This window comes from Salmo salar, chromosome 10, assembly GCF_965601325.2.
Source record: "Salmo salar chromosome 10, fSalSal1, whole genome shotgun sequence".
Classification (NCBI taxonomy): Eukaryota; Metazoa; Chordata; class Actinopteri; order Salmoniformes; family Salmonidae; genus Salmo; species Salmo salar.
The window spans coordinates 29694604-29715531 of record NC_138300.1 but is presented as its reverse complement, the minus strand read 5'-3'; the positions used below and the strand labels follow the sequence as shown (position 1 = coordinate 29715531).

The window sequence follows — 20928 nt, the reverse complement described above, 5'->3', positions numbered from 1 at the left end:
CCCAAAGTTGATTTTCAAGTTCTTCTTTTAAAAACAAATTTAACTGCTTCTAAAAATCGACCTGAATTGACCTGAATGTTGGGGGAGATGTTGGTAATTGCTGGTGCTTGTTGAAATATTGGGAGCACCAATTTGGCTTACAATACTTTTCAAGTCCTCATTATTTCTACACTCTTGCGCTGGAGAGAGTTTGACCAATCTCTGTCCTGCCTCATCATGTCACTGCCTCCCTCGCCCATCAGACGACTGCTATGCAAGTTCCATGTTCACCAAATGGACGCCGTTTGACATTATTTTACATCCTGCTCCACCAGGAAGTAGGAGCTGTGCCAGGAGAAAATACAATGCCATTCAAACATACCATAATCTATCTGTCTGCTCAAATGTAGTTTCTCTTTAAGAAGAAGAAAGTGCTGTCCTGTTGTCCTGGGAGTGACAGTGGGACTAGAGTAGTGTTCTGCTTATTGATGGCCATTGTAATGCACCGTTATTAATTATGTTTCACACACCCCGGGAATGTCAATTTCATTCTACAGCAATCGATCTCAACTTGTATCCTAACAATGGGTCTTTGCCTTGAGTGAGCAGTGGTCGTACAGATTCAGCAGAAGCTGCATGCGGGCACGCACACACAGTCTCTCATTCTCTCTCTTACATACACAATAAACAGACACAGCTCATACCTTACTGTCACGCCCTGATCTGTTTCACCTGCCTTTGTGATTGTCTCCACCCACCTCCAGGTGTCACCCGTTTTCCCCATTAGTCCCTGGTTATTTATTCCGGTGTTCCCTGTTTGCCTGTTGCCAGTTCGTCTTGTCGTGTCAACGAGTGTGGTTTTCCGTGCGCCTGTTTTTTCTTATCTCTCTTTTGGTAGTCCTCCTGGGTTTGTCCCTTGCCTGCCTTGACTCTGAACCCGCCTGCCTGACCATACTGCCTGCCCTGACCTCGAGCCTGCCTGCCACTCTGTACCTCCTGGACTCTGACCTTGTTTATGATCTTTTGCCTGTCCCGTGGACTAATAAATATCAGAGACTCGAATCATCTGCCTCCCGTGTCCGCATCTGGGTCTCGCCCTGTGCCTTTATACTTACAGCACACTAAGAATTATTACAGCACAAAAAAGTGAAACATTGGGCGTGCTGAAATACAGTACTGTACTATGCACACTATACTGTATATGGCCATATATAACATGATTCCATTTCTTTAAATCTCCTTTTAGATTTGTATTTACATCCTACATTATTCGGTATACCAAACATACTTTTATTGATTTAAGTGTCACACTATAATAGCTGTATGCCGACTTGGCAATGGTTCATGTTGACAACCAATTAGGTCATTATTCAATTCCCATGCACCTCAAGCATTTCCCATATGACACTATATTCCCACAACAATATTCTGTTCTATTTCTTCAAAAGCTTTCAATCATAATGAGATGTCTGTTAAAGAATGCATAATATCCTCACTAAGTCTAGGTATTCTACTAAAGGAATGTTACCAGTCCTATCACCAGGTCATAATATAAGCCCCAGGTTATCTTGTGGTGGAGTCCATTCACAGCCCACTCAGTGGAGAGAGATTCATTAAGAGGGAGGGATGGAAAAAGAGGGAGCGAGAAAGAGAGAAAGAGATGTATTCTAGTCAGAGCTACAAAAGCCATACCACCCATGCACAGGTATATGGAGGTGTGAGTCTCATTTCTGGGCATCGTTCTATATTTTTATAACTACGAACCCAAATGTGTTAAAGGTAGATAAGAAATATGTGGTACAATAAGACTCTTACTGTATTTATTTGTCATATTCTAGCTGTAATCAAGATAACGTCATGTTTTGCAGCTGCTCCACCTGTTAGAGAATCAACATCATTTTTAAACGCTGCGCTTACTCAAGTTTCTCCTGTTGAGTTTATGATTGGCACCCTACCAGCTGGGTTAATATGGCTCCGGTTGATGATTAATGTAAGATTGTCTATATAAATTCAATTTGGCACCAACCCAAAATAGACTACATTTGCACAGAGAAACAGTCTGGCTTCATCTTTTCATGTAATGGGTCTGTCTCCATGGGGAATAAAAAAAGAACTGACAATGTTATGGGCAATCTAGGTCAATGACACATAACACCACATCATACAATATCTTTATTACCCCAAAGGTGGTAGAAAGCCATTCTTTATGATGACCATACCCTCTGGGCACACACTGATTGAATTAACATTGTTTTCACATAATTCCAATGAAATTACGTTGAACCAGCGAGGAATAAACTCTGAATTACCGTCTGTGCCCAGTGGGTAGCTACAGTATTTGGGCAGGCTATGTGTACTGTGTTCTGGCCTGTTTTAAAAGCTGCCAACCATCTTTGACACTAAACCTAGACAGTTTGTAGCCTCCCTCTCCGTTTGGAGATGGAATTGACCAGGAGACCAAAGGTCCCTAGCAGTATCTTCTTAGGTCTTCCAGAGCCAACATGTTTCCTCTGTTACAGTAATCAGTATGTCCAAACAGTTTTTATTTTCTTCTACACAAGCCTCCTTCCTTATCCGTCTGGAGACATGACCCTTAATCTGACTTTGGGATTATTTATTTCAATTGGAGAGGATGAGAAATGCTCCCAACATGCTGGACTATATCAATTACAGGGCATAATTAGTGAGTGAGTGTCTCGGGGAGATAAAGAATAGCATTAGAGAGACACAAACAGAGGGAAATGTACTTCTTCCAGGGATTTTCGGCTAATCCAATTTCACCGAGACTGTTTTTGCGCCTGCACGTTTCTTTGAAGTGTAAATGGTAAAAGAAGCGAGCACATACAGTAATGAGCCAAAGAAATATCAACGTCTCAGCATAAGAGTCTATTCAGGGGAAAACAATGGGCCTTTTGGCAGGAGCACAACGGAGAAAATGCCCAAACATCAGACTATTACATACCGTAGTTCATCATAACACACTAAATCCCACCCTTCTATTTATGTATAGCCAATCACCAAGCACACAGTACACTGACTAAATAAAGTTAATTGTAGTCTACTAGCATCCTGCAGAAATCCGAGTGGTCACAAATAAAGTGGAAAGACCTGAGGCATCCAAGCAGTACAGAATGCCGTTAGTTAATGTGGGAGAATTACTGAGGATAAAACCATTCCATTTAACTATTTTATTTTATTTTTGGAAACATTCTGAGCTACCACAATATCCCCTCTCCCCATAGAGCATCAGTTTGTGAGAGATATTGCAGGATTCCCTCTGTGCCATAGCTGCAGGAAGTAGGGGTGCTGAAGGTGCTGAAGCACCCCCTGATTTTTTTGAAAAAGTGTTATTTTTCTTCACAAAAGTAGTGCACTGGGCCTTTACTAGTCCCATATTAGCGAGCTGACCCCCAAACATCTTCCCACGCCTAAGCTCTGTGCCCCAAATGTAAATAATGCAATTATTTTGGTAAACAACATCCAAGGTATGAACTATGAGTTGGTGGCTGAATGCATGATCATAATGTTAGTTGAGGTTACAATATTGTGTCTTTCTCCAAGAGAATCTGGGCTCTGCTGTTGGCCCTGCCGCCTGAAAAATAAATGTGACTAAATAAATAATAAATACACAAAACTGCAAAGCCTGTTTGGGAGTCAGATTTTCTCAGTTCAGTTGAAACTAAGTTATCATTCTGACACAAATATACATGTATTCCATGATCCTTGGCACCAAAACAATATCATGCCACCAGAGGTTTGTCGGCATTTAATTTAACATTACTACCTGCTTGGGCCCTGTCCCCGCCTGTCAGCTATACACAGCTGGGCATGGAGTGAACAAGGCCTTCTTGTCACTAGTGGGGATACAGTGTGCTACAGTGTTTGGCTGGGAGACTGTCTTTGCTAGAAGGATGCAGGTCCCTGGGAGACTGTTACAGAAAAGCCCACATCTGCTTCCTAAGAATGTCTAACTTTCACTCTGACAGAGAAAAGCTTTCAGAAGGGGCCGCAGGTTTATTGGCTGAGAGGTCAGCAGCAATCAATGTGCTCTAAATCACCTTTGCATGAGCTGGGAGAGCCTCCTTCTCAGAGAAACACTTCCAAATGAATGTAATTTTCATGCAAATCCTCTCAGCTCGCTACTTATTGTTCTGCAGCTGCGCATAATGCCTCCACACTAAGAAGATGCATTACCTGTAATATTATACACTCTGTCTCTAAACGATCTGCAGGCATTGAGGCAAAACAGAGAATCACGGAGTAATTGGTGTGTGTGAAAAGGCCTACCTACCTGTGCAGAGCCTGGATCTTCTCAGCTGTGATGTCCCTCAGCAGCTCCTCCAGGAGGTCTGTGTCAGTGGGGGGTTCAGGGGTGGGCTTGTCCGTGCTGTGGGCGTAGTGGCCTATCAGTAGCCCCAGGATAAAGAGCCCTACACCCGCTAGCAGGTACTTGACCAGGCTGCAGCTGCTTCTCCGCTGGCCCTTGGGTGGAGCCCTGGTGAAGTGGGAGATGTAGTTGGGGTCCTCCTGCAGCCGCTCAAACCTACCGTGTGGAGAGACGGACACAGAGGGCTGGATGGGCTCCAGGTCTGGGTCTGGATCAGCACGGTTGGAGTTTCCCACGGTCCGATGCTCCACACACTCCAGCTGGAAGCGGTCCAGTCCTAGTCCCGGGTCCTGGAGCTCCTTTTCCATGTCCCACTCCAGGTCCAGGGCGGATGCCTGCAGTTCCTCCCGCTCCAGAGACCCTGGGTGGGCCGCACGCACCTTCCTGTACGCCATGCCTTCAAGACCTGGATAGAAACAGATTACACAGAGGTCTCTGTTATTATCCCAGGTTAACAAGAGCACTGAATGAGGGGTTGGTTAACAGCTAATCAACCAAAGTGATGAACTTAACCTTTCAGTATATCATACAGACCTACACTGAGAGAGCCTGTGCAGTTGGACCTATGCACTGCATTACCAGTGACGTGCATGGCACACACATTGTTTCCTGGGCTTTCATCACCATAACAATTCAAAGGTGATGTATTTATGTGGCCCAGGGGTTGAACTCCAGTGCCTTAACTAAATAGTAAAGAGCATTCCCACGAAACCCAATTAGAGCACGCTAAGTTCACTACAGCTGCTGAAGCAGATCATTACGGGAGATGACTGAGTGGGATCAAATTCATAAAATGGAGCCCAGTGTCTTAGTATACCATCAAATTTAACTGTCCCTTTTACTGACACTGCTATCAAACTCCAAACAGCAGCCCAATCGATAATAACCAAAAAAATCCAAACTGCCACGAAACTCAAAAGCACACCAAAGCCACTTATTCTTTCAAAGACATTGCTTTAAAGACTTTCTTTAAACAGACATTAGAGTGAAATCTGTTGCTATGAAAGTTATACTGCACCACCCTGAGCAGCAAGAGAACACTAAGTGATCTCTCTGAGCAACACCTTTCTTCAGAGAAAGGTTTATCTAAAAGATAAGAAAAAAATTATAATTTTAATATGGTCCCTTTCACATTGTATACTTTGCAGTCAGAATGGTCATTTCATTTTGTGTGGGTGTCTCAGAGAGAGGAGGAAGAAAAGCTTGCTTAAAAAGAACATGCCTGGATCTGACATCACGTGGCTGTTTGGGGTTTTAGGCTAGGTTTCAATATAAGCACTTTGTGACATCTGCTGATGTAAAAAAGACGTTATAAATACATTTGATTGATTGATGGTAAGAATGCAGCATAGATATAGGCCTGAGAATTTCCCCACATCAATCTTCAATGCGCCACTAAACGTCCATTATTTCTGCACGGAGTCAGATAAAAGATCCCCTCTCTGCCAAGGGACAAAGTTAATTTTAATACTGACCCTTGTCGACCAATAGTTCAGAACGCACGCACGCACGCGCACACACACACACACACACACACACACACACACACACACACACACACACACACACACACACACACACACACACACACACACACACACACACACACACACACACACACACACACACACACACACACACACACACACACACACGTGCCACTCCCCACCCAGCCTTACCCCATGTGGACTGGCATAGTCTACTGTACATATGGTGGTGAGGGGAAACAGCAGCTCTCCCATGCAGAGTGACAGCTGACATTTAATTACAGGAACACCAGCGATTTAATGCCTTTCAACTCTCAGACAAAGCCATCCATTCTAATACTGTCTTTGACTTTTCCATGATGGAAGCCAGACTGACACCTCACATGGTAAGGGTCCACATGGTAAGGTATATTAAATGCATGCTTAGCATTTTATTAAGTATAAGTAAAAATAAAGCCACGTTCTTGAGCATGAGTATTTTATTTAGCGTTTTATTAGGTGCCATGGTATTGCTGGTTCTTGTTAAAAATTTAAGAGACGTACAGTTCTTAACCAACCTGCTAAATACCTGCAAATCAAGTTGCTATTGCTATCTTTAATTCATACACCCTTATTAGAAACAAAGGTGCAATCTAGAACCTAAAAGGGTTCTTCGGCTGTCCCCATAGGATAACCCATTTAAGAACCCTTTTTGGTTCCAGGTTCTACATAAAGGGTTCTACATAAAACCCAAAAGGGATCTACCTGGAACCAAAAAGGGTTATCTTATGAGGAGAGCCGAATAACCCTTTTAGAACCTTTTTGTGTGTGTATGTATGATCTATGAACTATGAATTGCAGTCGTTTTTATAAAATTGCGCCGGAAGAAATGGCAGCAGTTTTACGGGCGACTAACCAATTGTGCTATTATGTGGGGGTTTTTTCGCGTTATTTGAAACTTATTTTGTAAAGAATGTTTCTGCAACCGTATCTTAATGCAAAAAAGAGCTTCTGGATATCAGGACAGCGATCACTCACCTCAGATTAGACTAAGATTTTTTCTTCAACAAGCAGGACGCACAGGATGTACTTCAGACACACATCCCTGTCATTGGCAAGAGAAAGAGATGCAGGTACAGAGGACACAGAGCGGGGTGCCTCGTAAGGGTCCGCAGACGGAAAGTGGGAAAGCTGCCGTTACCGCCAATATTACTTGCCAACGTGCAATCATTGGACAATAAACTAGATGAGGTACGATCACGAATATCCTACCAACGGGACATCAGAAACTGTAATATGTTATGTTTCACAGAATCGTGGCTAAATGATGACATGGATATTCAGCTAGCGGGATATACGCTGCACAGGCAAGATAGAACAGCACACTCCGGTAAGACGGGGGGGGGGGGGGGAAGGGGAGGTCTGTGCATATTTGTAAACAACAGCTGGTGAATGAAATCTAAGGAAGTCTCTAGATTTTGCTAGCCTGATGTAGAGTGTCTTATGATAAACTGTAGACCACACTATTTGCCAAGTAATAACAACCTATCCCTCAACATAATCAAGACATAAGAGATGATTGTGGACTACAGGAAAAGGAGGACCGAGCACGACCCCATTCTCATCGACGGGGCTTCACGTTCCTTGGTGTCCACATCACCAACAAACTAGAATGGTCCAAACACACCAAGACAGTTGCGAAGAGGGCACAAAAAAGCAGATTCCCCCTCAGGAAACTAAAAAGATTTGGCATGGGTCCTCAGATCCTCAAAAGGTTCTACAGCTGCAACATCGAGAGCATCCTGACTGCTTGCATCACTGCCTGGTACAACAACTGCTTGGCCTCCGACCGCAAGGCACTACAGAGGGTAGTACGTACGGCCCAGTACATCACTGGCGGTGTCAAAGGAAGGCCCTAACAAATATTGTAAAAGACCCCAGCCACCCCAGTCATAGAATGGTCTCTCTACTACCGCATGGCAAGCGGTACCGGAGCGCCAAGTCTAGGACCAAAAGACTTCTCAACAGATTTTACCCCCCAAGCCATAAGACTCCTGAACAAGTAATCAAATGGATACCTGGACTATTAGCATGGTCCCCCAACCCCTCTTTTACGCTGCTAATACTCTCTGTTTATCATATATGAATAGTCACTTTAACTATACATTCATGTACATAGTACCTCAATTAGCCTGACTAACCGGTGCCCCTGCATATTGGCTACCCGGACTATCTGCATTGTGTCCCGCCACCCACCACCCCCCAGCCCCTCTTTTACACTACTACTACTCTCTGTTTATCATGTATGCATAAGTGCATCGATGACGTCATCCCCACAGTGACTATATTTTTATTTATTTTATTTTACCTTTATTTAACTAGGCAAGTCAGTTAAGAACCTATTCTTATTTTCAATGACGGCCTAGGAACAGTGGGTTTTTACCTTGTCAGCTCGGGGATTCGATCTAGTATGTACATATCCCAACCAGAATCCATGGATTATAGGCAACATCGAGCTAAAGGCTAGAGCTGCCGCTTTCAAGGAGCGGGAGACTAATCCGGACGCTTATAAGAAATCCCGCTATGCCCTCAGACGAACCATCAAACAAGCAAAGCATCAATACAGGATTAAGATTGAATCCTACTACACCGGCTCTGATGCTCGTTGGGTGTGGCAGGGCTTGAAAGCACCAGCTGTTCTGGATGACTGTGTGATGACGCTTTCGGTAGGCGATGTGAACAAAACCTTTAAACAGGTCAACATTCACAAAGCCGCTGGGCCAGACGGATTACCGGGACATGTACTCAAAGCATGCGCGGACCAACTGTCAAGTGTCTTCACTGACATTTTCAACCTCTCCTTGACTGAGTCTGTAATACCTACATGTTTCAAGCAGACCACCATAGTCTCTGTGCCCAAGGAAGGGATGGTAACCTGCCTAAATGATTACCGCCCCGTGGCACTCACGCCGGTAGCCATGAAGTGCTTTGAAAGGCTGGTCATGGCTCACATCAACAGCATCCTCCCGGACACCCTAGACCCACTCCAATTTGCATACCGCCCCAACAGATCCACAGATGACGCAATCTCAATAACAATCCACACCGCCCTTTCTCACCTGGACAAAAGGAACACCTATGTGAGAATGCTGTTATTCGACTACAGCTCAGCGTTCAACACCATAGTGCCCTCAAAGCTCATCACTAAGCTAAGGACTCTGAGACTAAACACCTCCCTCTGCAACTGGATCCTGGACTTCCTGACGGGCCGCCCCCAGGTGGTAAGAGTAGGCAACAACACGTCCGCCACGCTGCTCCTTAACACTGGGGCCCCTCAGGGGTGTGTACTTAGTCCCCTCCTGTAATCCCTGTTTGGCCACGCAGGGAATACAGGAGGGGACTAAGTACACCATCATTAAGTTTGCTGACGACACAACAGTGGTAGGCCTGATCACCGACAACGATGAGACGGCCTATAGGGAGGACATCAGAGACCTGGCAGTGTGGTGCCAGGACAACAACCTCTCCCTCAATGTGAGCAAGACAAAGGAGCTGATCGTGGACTACAGGAAAAGGCGGGCCGTACAGGCCCCCATTAACATCGACGGGCTGTAGTGGCGCGGGTCGAGAGTTTCAAGTTCCTTGGTATCCACATCACCAACGTACTATCATGGTCCAAACATACCAAGACAGTCGTGAAACCTTTTCCCCCTTAGGAGACTGAAAAGATATGGCATGGGCCCCCAGATCCTCAAAAGGTTCTACAGCTGCACCATCGAGAGCATCCTGACCGTTGCATCACCGCCTGCTCGGCATCTGACTGTAAGGCGCTACAGAGGGTAGTGCGAACGGCCCAGTACATCACTGGGGTCAAGCTTCCTGCCATCCAGGACCTATATCATAGGCGGTGTCAGAGGAAAGCCCATAAAATTGTCAGACTCCAGTTACCCAAGTTATAGACTGTTTTCTCTGCTACTGCACGGCAAGGGGTACCGGAGCGCCAAGTCTAGGACCAAAAGGCTCCTCAACAGCTTCTACCCCCAAGCCATTAGACTGCTGAACAATTCATAAAAATCGCCACTGGACAATTTACAAAGACACCCCCCACCACTCTTGTACACTGCTGCTACTCACTGTTTGTTTGATACCTATGCATAGTCACTTCGCTCCACTTACATGTACAGATTACCTCAACTAGCCTGTACCCCCGCACACTGACTCAGTACCGGTGCCCCTGTATATAGCCTCATTATTGTGTTACTTTTTATTATTACTTTTTATTTTAGCCTACTTGGTAAATATTTTCTTCTTCTTGAACTGCACTGTTGGTTGAGGGCTTGTAAGTAAGCATTTCACGGTAAAGTCTACACTTGTTGTATTCGGGGGCATGTGACAAACAAAGTTTGATTTGATTTGATGCATAGTCACTTTAACCATACCTACATGTACATACTACCTCAATTAGCCCGACTAACCGGTGCCTGTATATAGCCTCGCTACTGTTTTTCACTGTCTTTTTACTGTTGTTTTTATCTCTTTACTTTAAATTAACTGCTTATCTACTCATCTATTCCTGTTCAAGTTATACAAAAAAAAAAAACTCTAAGTGTATACAGAATATATTGTATATGTGTAGTAGCCTTAGTAACTATAGTTCTTATAATGCCCTGATAGCACTCTATGGTTAACTTTCAGGGCACACAATGGAATACAAATCTGTGGATCAGTGTTGGAGAGGGGAGAATAACATTGGGATGCTGAGGGTAACCCTCTTCTTTAACTTTCAACCCTTAGATGCCATTGACATAGAGATTGAAAGAAAAGCCCAAGAACTTTCTTGAATGCCTGTATCTGTAACTATATTATTTATTCATATAATTTCCATATGTTTCAATACTGATGAGATACTGAACAAAAATGTAAACGCAACATGTAAAGTGTTGGTCCCATGTTTCATGAGCTGAAATAAAAGATCCCAGAAATGTTCCATAAGCACAAAAAGCGTATTTCTCTCAAATATTGTCCACACATTTGTTTACATTCCTGTTAGTGAGCATTTCTCCTTCACCAAGATAATCCATCCACCTGACAGCTGTGGCATATTAAAAAGCTGATTAACAGCATGATCATTACACAGGTGCACCTTGTGCTGGGGACTTCACACAGCCATTGAAGAGGAGTGCAACAATATTCCACAGGCCACAATCAACAGCCTGATCAACAGACTGATCAACTCTATGAGAAGTAGATGTGTATGTGCAGCATGAGGCAAATGGTGGTCACACCAGATACTGACTGGTTTCTGATACTCGTCCCAACCTTTTATTAAAGGTATCTGTGACCAACAGATGCATACCTTTATTCCCAGTCATGTGAAATCCATACATTAGGGTCTAACTAATTTATTTCAATTGGCTGATTTCTTTATATGAACTGTAACTCAGTAAAATCCTAGAAATTGTTGCATGCTGCATTTATATTTTTGTTCATTATAGTAAGAGAGAAATGTGTGTGTGTGTGTCCGTGTGTGGAGTAGGTTATTGTGTGTGGGCGTGTGAGTGGGTGAGAGATGGAGAGGGTGGGAGGAAGAGAGAGGACAAAAAAATAGAGTAAATATTTCCCAGCACAGTCCTGCCTACCCATCATCTCATCTGACATGACCTTGTCAGTTGCCGTAGTTACAAAACATGAAGCCAGCTGTCGATCAGTTTAGCTGTTGAACATTTCACAGGAGGGCAAAGAAACAGGAGAAAGGTGATGAGAAAAACTTAAGCAAATTATTGCCATGGAATACCTACAACTCGCTGCACAACATAAGCAACACACAATGCCAATGCTGTTGCCAAATAAACAGTAGCATACTCTATTTCATGGACACACACAAATGCCAATTGTAAGTGTAGTAAGTATATGCTTGGTCAAGAACTACTGTGGGCCAACTGTGGATGGAACTAACGCTGCACCAGCCTGGAGGAATAAGAGGAAGCATGGCTGCTGTGCTGTGTTGCTACAGTAGTATCCATTTAGAACCAGCATCTGGCCCAGCTCTCAGAATATGTTACTGGCCTGGGCCACCAGAGCAAACCTTTATTTTTATTGTGCTCATGAATAAAATATGCCATCCGCAGGGTGTGGCCCAAATAATTCTACTTTATGGATCTCTGCATTAAATCTCATTGTACAGTAGATGGGGCCATGTCTAAGAATGCTAGACAAGAAAACAATAACATGCACCACATCCATTTCCTCAGATCTGAGCCTGTTTTCTGCTCTGAAATCAGAAGAAAGTCTTACCTTCAAATCAACTCATAGGTTGGACTTTCTGGTATTATTATTGGTATTGTGTGTGCACCACGCTCAAGCATTTAATTGTATTTCTAATTGTTGTGGAGCCGAGTGTAGTAGTTCCTTGTACACACAGAATCCATACATAGAATACTTCCAATATGATGAAATTCTAGAAAATTATTATGTGCAATAATTTTTTTATTTTTTACAGAGACAGATAGCTTTGTAAATGTAAAAATTATAATCTCATCAATGAGATAAAGAAAGCAGGAATGAGTGTCCTTGACATTTCACTCAATAAGCGTGAGAGGCATTTCCTGCCCATAGGTAATAATAATAATAATAATCTAATAAACATTTTATAGTGCTTTTCATTACAGACAAAATAAAATAAATATACACTACAACAGTAAAGTTATACTGTAGATCAGCTAGATCATGTCTGTTTGAGTGCTTCTTGAAGCCTCCAGCAGATTGGTCATGAGAGGATCTGGAAGCTCTCATGACCCATCAGCAAAGGTGGTGGTCGGAGATGGTGTTCAGGTGTCCAAGGGCAGGGAGGCACAATGTCATCAGGGCATCTCCACCGTCTGCAGATTCTCTGTATTGGGACTCTGTGATCAAATTTGACTTCAGAAGTATCCTCCTGACCAAACAAAAAGCTGTTCCACTGCCAACTTTGCATGCATAGCCTCTTTTTTGTTGAAACTCAACCCAAAGTCAGTAAAGTTAGTTAGGTGTAACTCAAATGAAAACACACACCGGCTAGCTAGCATTAACTAGCTTGTTGACAATGCTGATTTTCATCCATTTACGTGCAGAAATCCAACTCATGATATCAAGAATTGATCTGCACTCATTTAGCTAGTGAAAAATAAAATGTTTGTACAAATATTTACATATAAATGATTAAATACAGAATTTGCACGAGTTTTCTGCCTAAGCTGCATTTAGGTGTCATGGCAACTACAGAACCCTCAATACAATAGTTAGGCATTCAAGATCCCATTCTCTGATCTCAGTCTCAATATAGCAGTGGTTTGTTGAGTGTTTTACTCCTCATTACAGAACAGATGCAGGCTGCCGTGTGTGCATTGTGCAACAAGACTCCTTCAGTGAGCGATGCTTCATTTGTGTATCCGGATCAATAAACAGAGGTGGAAGTGATGCTGTAGCTCAGAGATATAAATATGATCCGAGAGATAAATACAGGGTTTCTGGGAACAACAGGGCCAGCAGCATTACAGGGAAATCAGATCAATGACTGGCCTCCATTACATTCTGCTTGGAGAGTGAACAACTTTGAGTCAACAGAAACATCCATTTGAGCAGTCCTAACCTGAGGTAAGGGTTATTAAGGCCATCTATCAGGCTGCAAACCACAATGAACGTTATTGTGCACATTTGTATATCAAGTCAATTGTGGGATGAGACGTGTCTGTTATAAAAGCAGGAAACACAACTGAGACTGGCTTTTACCATCCACAACAAAATACCAGTGGCACTCAGATCATTAAGACCTGAATTACACTAACAATCCTTCATTACATATCTACACTGAGTGTACAAAACATTAGGAACACATTCCGAATATTGAGTTGCGCCCCATAATCCCCTCAGAACAGCCTCAATTCATCAGGGAATGGACTCTACAAAGTGTCGAAAGCGTTCCACAGGGATGCTGGCCCATGTTGACTCCAATACTTCCCACAGTAGTGTCAAGTTGGCTGGATGTCCTTTGGGTGGTGGACCATTCTTGATACTGGACACACAGGAAACTGGTGAGCATGAAAAACCCAGCAGCATTGCACTCACACGGGTGTGCCTCGAACCTACTACCATACCCCGTTCAAAGGCACTTAAATCTTTTGTCTTGCCCATTCACCCTCTGAATGGCACACATACATACACAATCCATGTTTCAATTGTCTTTAACCCGTCTCCTCCCCTTCCTCTACGCTGATTGAAGGGGATCATAGCTTCACCTGGTCACTTTATGTCATGGAAAGAGCAGGTGTTCCTAATGTTTTCTGCACTCAGTATATAACTCAGTTTCTTTCAAATAAGGACTTGCCACTAATTGTCAGTGTAAAACAAGACTGTATTGTAAGCTTGATTAAAACCTCTAACAATTGCTTTTCATGTTGCTGTATGAATTTAGCACACCAACCACATCCATTTTCAGCAGCATATTTTACATTGTGAGCAGCATGCACATATCATTTGTACTGTGTAGTAGCATTCTTTTTCTGGGAGGCTGGTATGATTCAGTCAAATTATGATATAAAAGGACTGACTTTACTGCACCTGGTACTGGTATTCTGCTCTCTTTTCTGTTCATCTTTCATAAAACTACATTTCACACACTGAATTCTCCTTTCATTGGCTAAGGTGACACGATAGGGAGTGAAGCATTTAACATGAAATGTATATGTATAGCCTAACTCGTGATGAGTAACCTTTCCTGTGACCTGAGGACTTGCACAATAACAAGCTTTCGGCCCATGTTCCACAGGCCTTTTCATCTAGCCAGCTAATGACCTCTACCTCTCCTCCTCACCCATGCACTCTGGTTGACATTGTGACACATGCCAAACGTTCCTCCACCACTACCTCCCTCTCCTCACCATCTTTTCATCTGATGCAAGCTCCATGCATGGCCAGGGGATCTATCCAGGCAGGAACATGTGTCACACAGCATCCCTCTTTCAAACAGGACCTATAGTATGTTTCCTCTCCAGCACCCCAAAACCCTCCAACCCCCCCCCCAACCCCCTCCAGCCCCCTCCAACCCCCTCCAGCCCCCAACCTCCTCCAACCCCCCACCCTTGTTTGATCTTTACCATCTATGTTTAATCCAGCTTTGCAAATGAAATTCTAATACAAAACATAACCTGGGGCACCATTTATCAAAATTAAAGCTTTAAGTATGGATCCCCATGGGGCGGCCATATGCTGCTCAGTTTACTCCATTAGCTTCATTAGCTAATGTCAACCCATTCATTAGAGATCAGGCTAGTCAGTGTGGACTCGACAGACAGACAGACAAGGCTCTCTCTGCAGGTCTCTAACTAAATACACCACGGTCCATGGTACACTCTGTAGGCCTAGCGCATGACCATCTCACATGCCAGCTAGAGAGAATGAATATTACACTGATGACCATTGAGTGAATACAGTGCCTGCTCTTCCTCACACATTTCTAACCACAGAGATCAGTGGTTGAATACACTTTTCAATTGATTTTTTTCATCGATTTTTTTGCATGTACTTTATGTTAGCATATTATATACAGTTAATTTTCAGATGGCAAGTTGTGTATTTGATAAGATATAGTTTAAACAGAGATTTATGTGACCTCCAATACACTTGCTTGTAAAGTAGTTTACTAAATCATAATCACATGCTTTACTTCTCTCCCCACCTCCATGGCTCAAATATGATCCAGTTCCTGCTTGTTGAAAGTCACACTCACATCCTCAAATAAAAGTGATCTAAATATAGCCAGTATGTGTCACGCTGGTGTTCTTTTCTTCACAAACACAGATCACTCAGTATCACCTACCACTGTCACACAAAGAGAATGTCACCTTCTGCTGTTCAAAATGAGGTCTTTCCCTAGTGTGACATAATGATGGATTGTCACACTCCCTGTCAAACAAAGTCACTCTAAAAACACAAGGAAATAATGAAGGTTATGTTTGATGCTACAGGTGTGCCCTTTTCTTTTCACTCGAGACACACATATATATTCCTTTGATTTCCTCAGTGGTTGCGGAGGCCATGAGGTGTGTGTGATATGTAACTGGCCATCACTTGCAGTGTCTCAGACGTGGAGGTGACTTGGGTCCTTGTGCTGTTATACAGACTAAAGGTCAGCTCATTGTGAGTGCATCACAGCTCTCTGACGTCAAACACACCAGACATTGTTTTATGTCTGCACTAGTCTTCAGTATAGTTCCTCACAGTTTGTATGAGTTAGTAAGTGCTCAAGCAGACCCTTCTTTGAGTTGATGCTGAGAGTAATTATATTTAGTCCTGGTACTCTTAAATATGCTTGGGCCCATTTGGCAGTGTAAAGAGGCTGGTGTCCCTGACCATCTGGCAGTGCCCCTCCCTCCCTCCCTCCCTCCCTCCCCTCCCCTCCCTCCCTCCCTCCCTCCCTCCCTCCCTCCCTCCCTCCCTCCCTCCCTCCCTCCCTCCCTCCAGTCCTGCCATCCTTCCATCCACTCAACCCAGTGCTACAGACCTCCACATTGCAATGCACTCCAACACTTGAGCTACCTGGCACAGGCCTCAGTCTGACTTGGCTAACAGATGGCTCTGCGGCAGGTAATAATGACCCAAGACAAACTCTTAAATTGATTATGCCTTTTCGAGGGCATACATACAAAGTATCATTGCTACAGTGGGGGGAGATGGCTCAAAGTCAAAATCCACTGAACCCCGAGGCAATGGCCAATTCAGATATATAAACACATTTGCACACACACCCATGCACGCGCACGCATGCGCACGCACACACACACAATGACTAATATGCCAGATATTCAGCAGTCAGAGTGAAAGAGAGCACACTACAGGGTAATTCTACCATAGAGTATAATTAGAGATATTCACACGCTGTCTTTAATTGACATGTCTAAAAGAGCCTCCAATGGTATCTGATGGCAGATGATGTTTATTGTAGAGGAACAGGCCAGTAGAGTATAGAGGCAAGCTGCCCCACCTGCAGGGCTAATTATCTCCTGCCTCATATTCCACATATTGCAACCATACAGCTCTCTGGAGTAGCCATTTCCATGCATCCTCACACTGAGATCAGTGAGATGGCTGATAAAGTGATCCGACGAGTCAACAACGGATCATGGCCCTTCTACAGTACAGCTGTCTTGGTGGATGAATTCCTTTGGTTCTCTCATATGGAGCCTCCATAATGGGCTGAATATGCATTGCAACGGTACATCATCCACCAGAAGTTATAAAGCACCAGTGGGTGGTTCTATGGAGATGTGCATCATCTTCTTCTTCTTCACTGAACTGGTCTCTTGCTGATACCTTTCCAGGGTGTCCTGAAAGCCTGTGTGATACCTAAGGTAGCCATATTTCACCCCTAAATACAGGTCCTTCATCTTTGGTGTGAGTCCCTGGGCTTGATGGGCCATAATCCGAGCCCCTCGTGTCAGGGTTGACAACTCCACTCGGAGTAAGAGGTCTGGATTATTTAGAAAAATATATGATCTCCAGCCATTAGTTTTGCTGTAGGAATAAGGGCTCTTCCCAGGGGGGCAACCTTGGGAGTAAGAGAGAGCCTTCAATGCAAATAATCCCCCCTAGTGCCATGTAAACTCAATGGAAGAGCAGTAGAGTGAAGGTGGGCTTCTTTCTGCTCGTTTGCAGTCCTTTTGGAACACTTCTCTGGAAGTTAGTGGGTCAGCTAATTGTGAGGTGGAAAGTCAAAATCCTCTTCATGGACAGAGAGAAATAATCTCAGAATTATGTCCATGGAAGAGACAGAAATAATCTGAGGACCTCCAAATTGAAAAAAAAGCATAGATTATTGTGCTCTATGGCAGTTGGCTGAATTTCCCTGTTAGAGGATGTGTTGTGTATTCATCATACAAGGGTCACGCAGGGTGACAGTCTGTCTGTCCCCTTACCATCTGGGTGAGAACCTGGCCATTTCTGTACTCATCTTCTTCTACCACAGCAACTTCTTGCCGCCTCGCTGAAAAACAGTCACTTTAACACTACACAGAAAGAAAATAACACTCTCGAACCGTGCCATTAATTGTTCTATTAATTAATAGTGACACAAAGTTAATCTATATTTTCAGTGAATTCCCTGAGGGGCCAGATGATATGGTGGGGAAGCAGCAACGTCTCTACATAGGGGGAAATCAAAGGTGACAGTGGGGATAAACAACTAGGCTTTGGCTGCATTGACCAAACCTTTATTTAGAGGTTCATAATGAAATAATCACCTCTCTGTGTGTGATAGATTTTACCTGCCCCGAACGATTAATCATCCACTTAATAAACGATTTGAGAAAAGTTCACTTCCGCTTCAACCGCTATTGATAACAAATCATTAGCATATTTAAAATTGGTGTAAATCCATTTTAATTGATTAACAAATGAATAAATGTTTGAAATAAGGTGGTGCTTTATTTCATGTAACAACATGGTTGTTCTGTAATTAGTGTCCAGACAATAATTAATGAGGGAACGATAAACAATGAGCCACTTTCATTATCCTTATATCCAATTATGATACAATTAGAGCCAGCGGCTCGTAGTGTAATGCATTGTCACAAACGATATGACTTGTACTGAGTTCTAAAAGCCTGTCAGACCTATCTCTGACCGTTTGTTACTATGCTCCTTTCCAACAGTAACTGGAATCCTCTGCATAGCTTTAGGAAGATAAGAACTGACCTGCAGTTCAAATTTAATTCCGAATTTTTTTTGGTGTAACAATTACATTTAAATTCTACATACATTTCCTTGAGTTACATATCCATATCACAACAGGGTTTCTGTTCTATAACAAAATATCAACATACTGTCACAATTTTCACTTTGTATTCACCCTCACAGCCCAGCTTCCAACAGATTGCTTAAAGTAATTTGTCAATACAAATAAAAGGTGGAAGAATAAACAGCATATTGTGTTAACGGTGATAAATATTGTTTCTAACTTCTAAATACCAAAAGCCTGTGATGTAACATTGAAACAGAACTTCTGTAATGACTGGAATGAATATGGGCATATAAACATTGGCTAATCACATTAGGTAAAACAAGTGGAATGTTAACTTAAATTATATGTTGTTAAGTGCTTTTTCCCCACATTGCATCAACCCTGATTACTCAAAGCGTGTGTGTGTGTGTGTGTGTGTATGTGTATGTGTATGTGTGTGTGTGTGTGTGTGTATTTCTACAATCGTATTTGTTATCTCAGACAGCAGCAGCACTCCTGAAATCCTGAGAGGGCCCTGCTGGCAGTGAGCAAGAGGATCAAACAGGTCATGACCTGACCATGGAGACTATTAATACAGTTCACATGGAGAGTGGACTATTTCTGCTGGACTTAAGAATGGGAGCAAGGGCACTGGCTTCTGTTTTCCCAGTGAGAGTTACCGGGAGCTCGGATATTATTGCAGTCACAAAAAGCAATAAGAGTGTTACTGTAGCCATGACAGGTGAAAAGAAGAATATGCTGGTGGAATGCTTAGGTCTTTGTATCAACCATTATCTTTGGGAATGAACATTCTTACAGAAAGCGCAAAGACCTCAAAATGCATTATGTATTCACGTGGATTATGAAATTGTCAGACTAATGATAACGAAGTGAAGTAAATCATTCAGTACAATTCAGAGAGGGTTAAGTAAGAGTCAATTGTAGAATCACATGAAAAACAATTGTACAGTTAACACAAATACCACAAAATACCACAAACCACTGTTGCAATAGAAACTAAAATGACCTCACATTTCACATTTGCAGCGGGTTCAATATACTTCTGCCACACGCTTCATATTTTGTTAAGCTTTACCAAAGTATATTTCACAAAATACTTAATTCATGGGAAAATCAAGCGTGCTCAACGATACCATGGCATGGGGAGATGGGGAGAAATGCCACATCTGCCCATGCATGTTCAGTTACACCAGATGGCACTTCCTAAAAATACACTTATAGAGGCAATCTACATCTCACAAAGGGGCCATGTCGAGCAGAAAGATAAATAAATTGCTTTGCTATCGCACGGCTGCATATTCTTTGTAGTTTAAATCAGGTCAGTGATACCTACCTTTCCACAGTCAAACAGCAGTGGCAAGTCAGAGTTGGGGGAAGCACGGCATGGTAAAGTGTGTGAAGAGAAGCGCATAGAACATACAACCATGTTAAATTCTAAGAGCAGATACCAATCTGTGGTATGGGAATGAAAAAGCAGAAAGTGATAACAACAGCTTGCAATTGGAGTTTCACGCTTGTATGCTTGCAGCTGGGACTGCCGTACAGTACCTATCCTATACAGCATGAAAAAACCCTGTTGTCCCTTAGAGGGACAAAACCAAAGAGAATATGATTAAGACATGTTTGGTTGAGCTTTTCCGTACGTTTTTTTCTTCTTCACCTATTTTACTTTCTGAATGTTAGGCAATGGAAAATGTCATAAAATGGTAAGGTTAGTTACGGTTGGCAGTGACAGTAAAATGGAAGTGCCAGTATTTTCATACCCTGGATATCTGCCTCTCTTGTGGTTGTGTCCTGCAAAAATACAATTTGTGCTGAATGAGATTGACTGCTCATTTAACTCAGACAATCATATTACCATTACCAAAATAAACAAGTGAGGTACTGTGAATCATGAGTAGAGTGAACAAGTAAATAATACAAGGACAACAAATGGGCACTGAGCTTGTCACCGAGAGAAAAAAAGGAAAGATATGGTGTCTAAAAATGTAATCAAACATCATATCAGGATAAGATGCTACCACAATGAAGAGACAGGAAAAGCATTAACGAAAGCTTGCAGGACCAGAGTGTTTTGTCTGGGGGAGTCAGTGGTAGTAAATCACGTCTCTGTTTGGAGGTATATTTCACTAAGCTGATAAGGACAGTCATCGTATACCTCTGCTTCCGTTTCCATGACAATGTGAAAATGACTAGTGCACTTATTTCTTGCTCAGCCATTTAACACGCATAGATAATGCTATAACTCGTTTGGAGTTGTCATGACATGGTCAACAGCTACAGTATAATCTCAGAGTAGTAGTGTTATCTTGATTCTAATCATG

General features: G+C 42.9%; 1 protein-coding gene across 1 annotated transcript in view; it reads right to left on the bottom strand.

Annotated features, from left to right (window-relative positions):
* naaladl2 (N-acetylated alpha-linked acidic dipeptidase like 2) overlaps positions 1-20928 on the bottom strand; it is a 291011-nt gene that overhangs the window by 207135 nt on the left and 62948 nt on the right. Inside the window, exon 2 of the mRNA XM_014216734.3 lies at positions 4271-4772. Coding sequence (XP_014072209.1) covers positions 4271-4772 — 502 coding nt within the window. The remainder of the gene's footprint in view (positions 1-4270; positions 4773-20928) is intronic.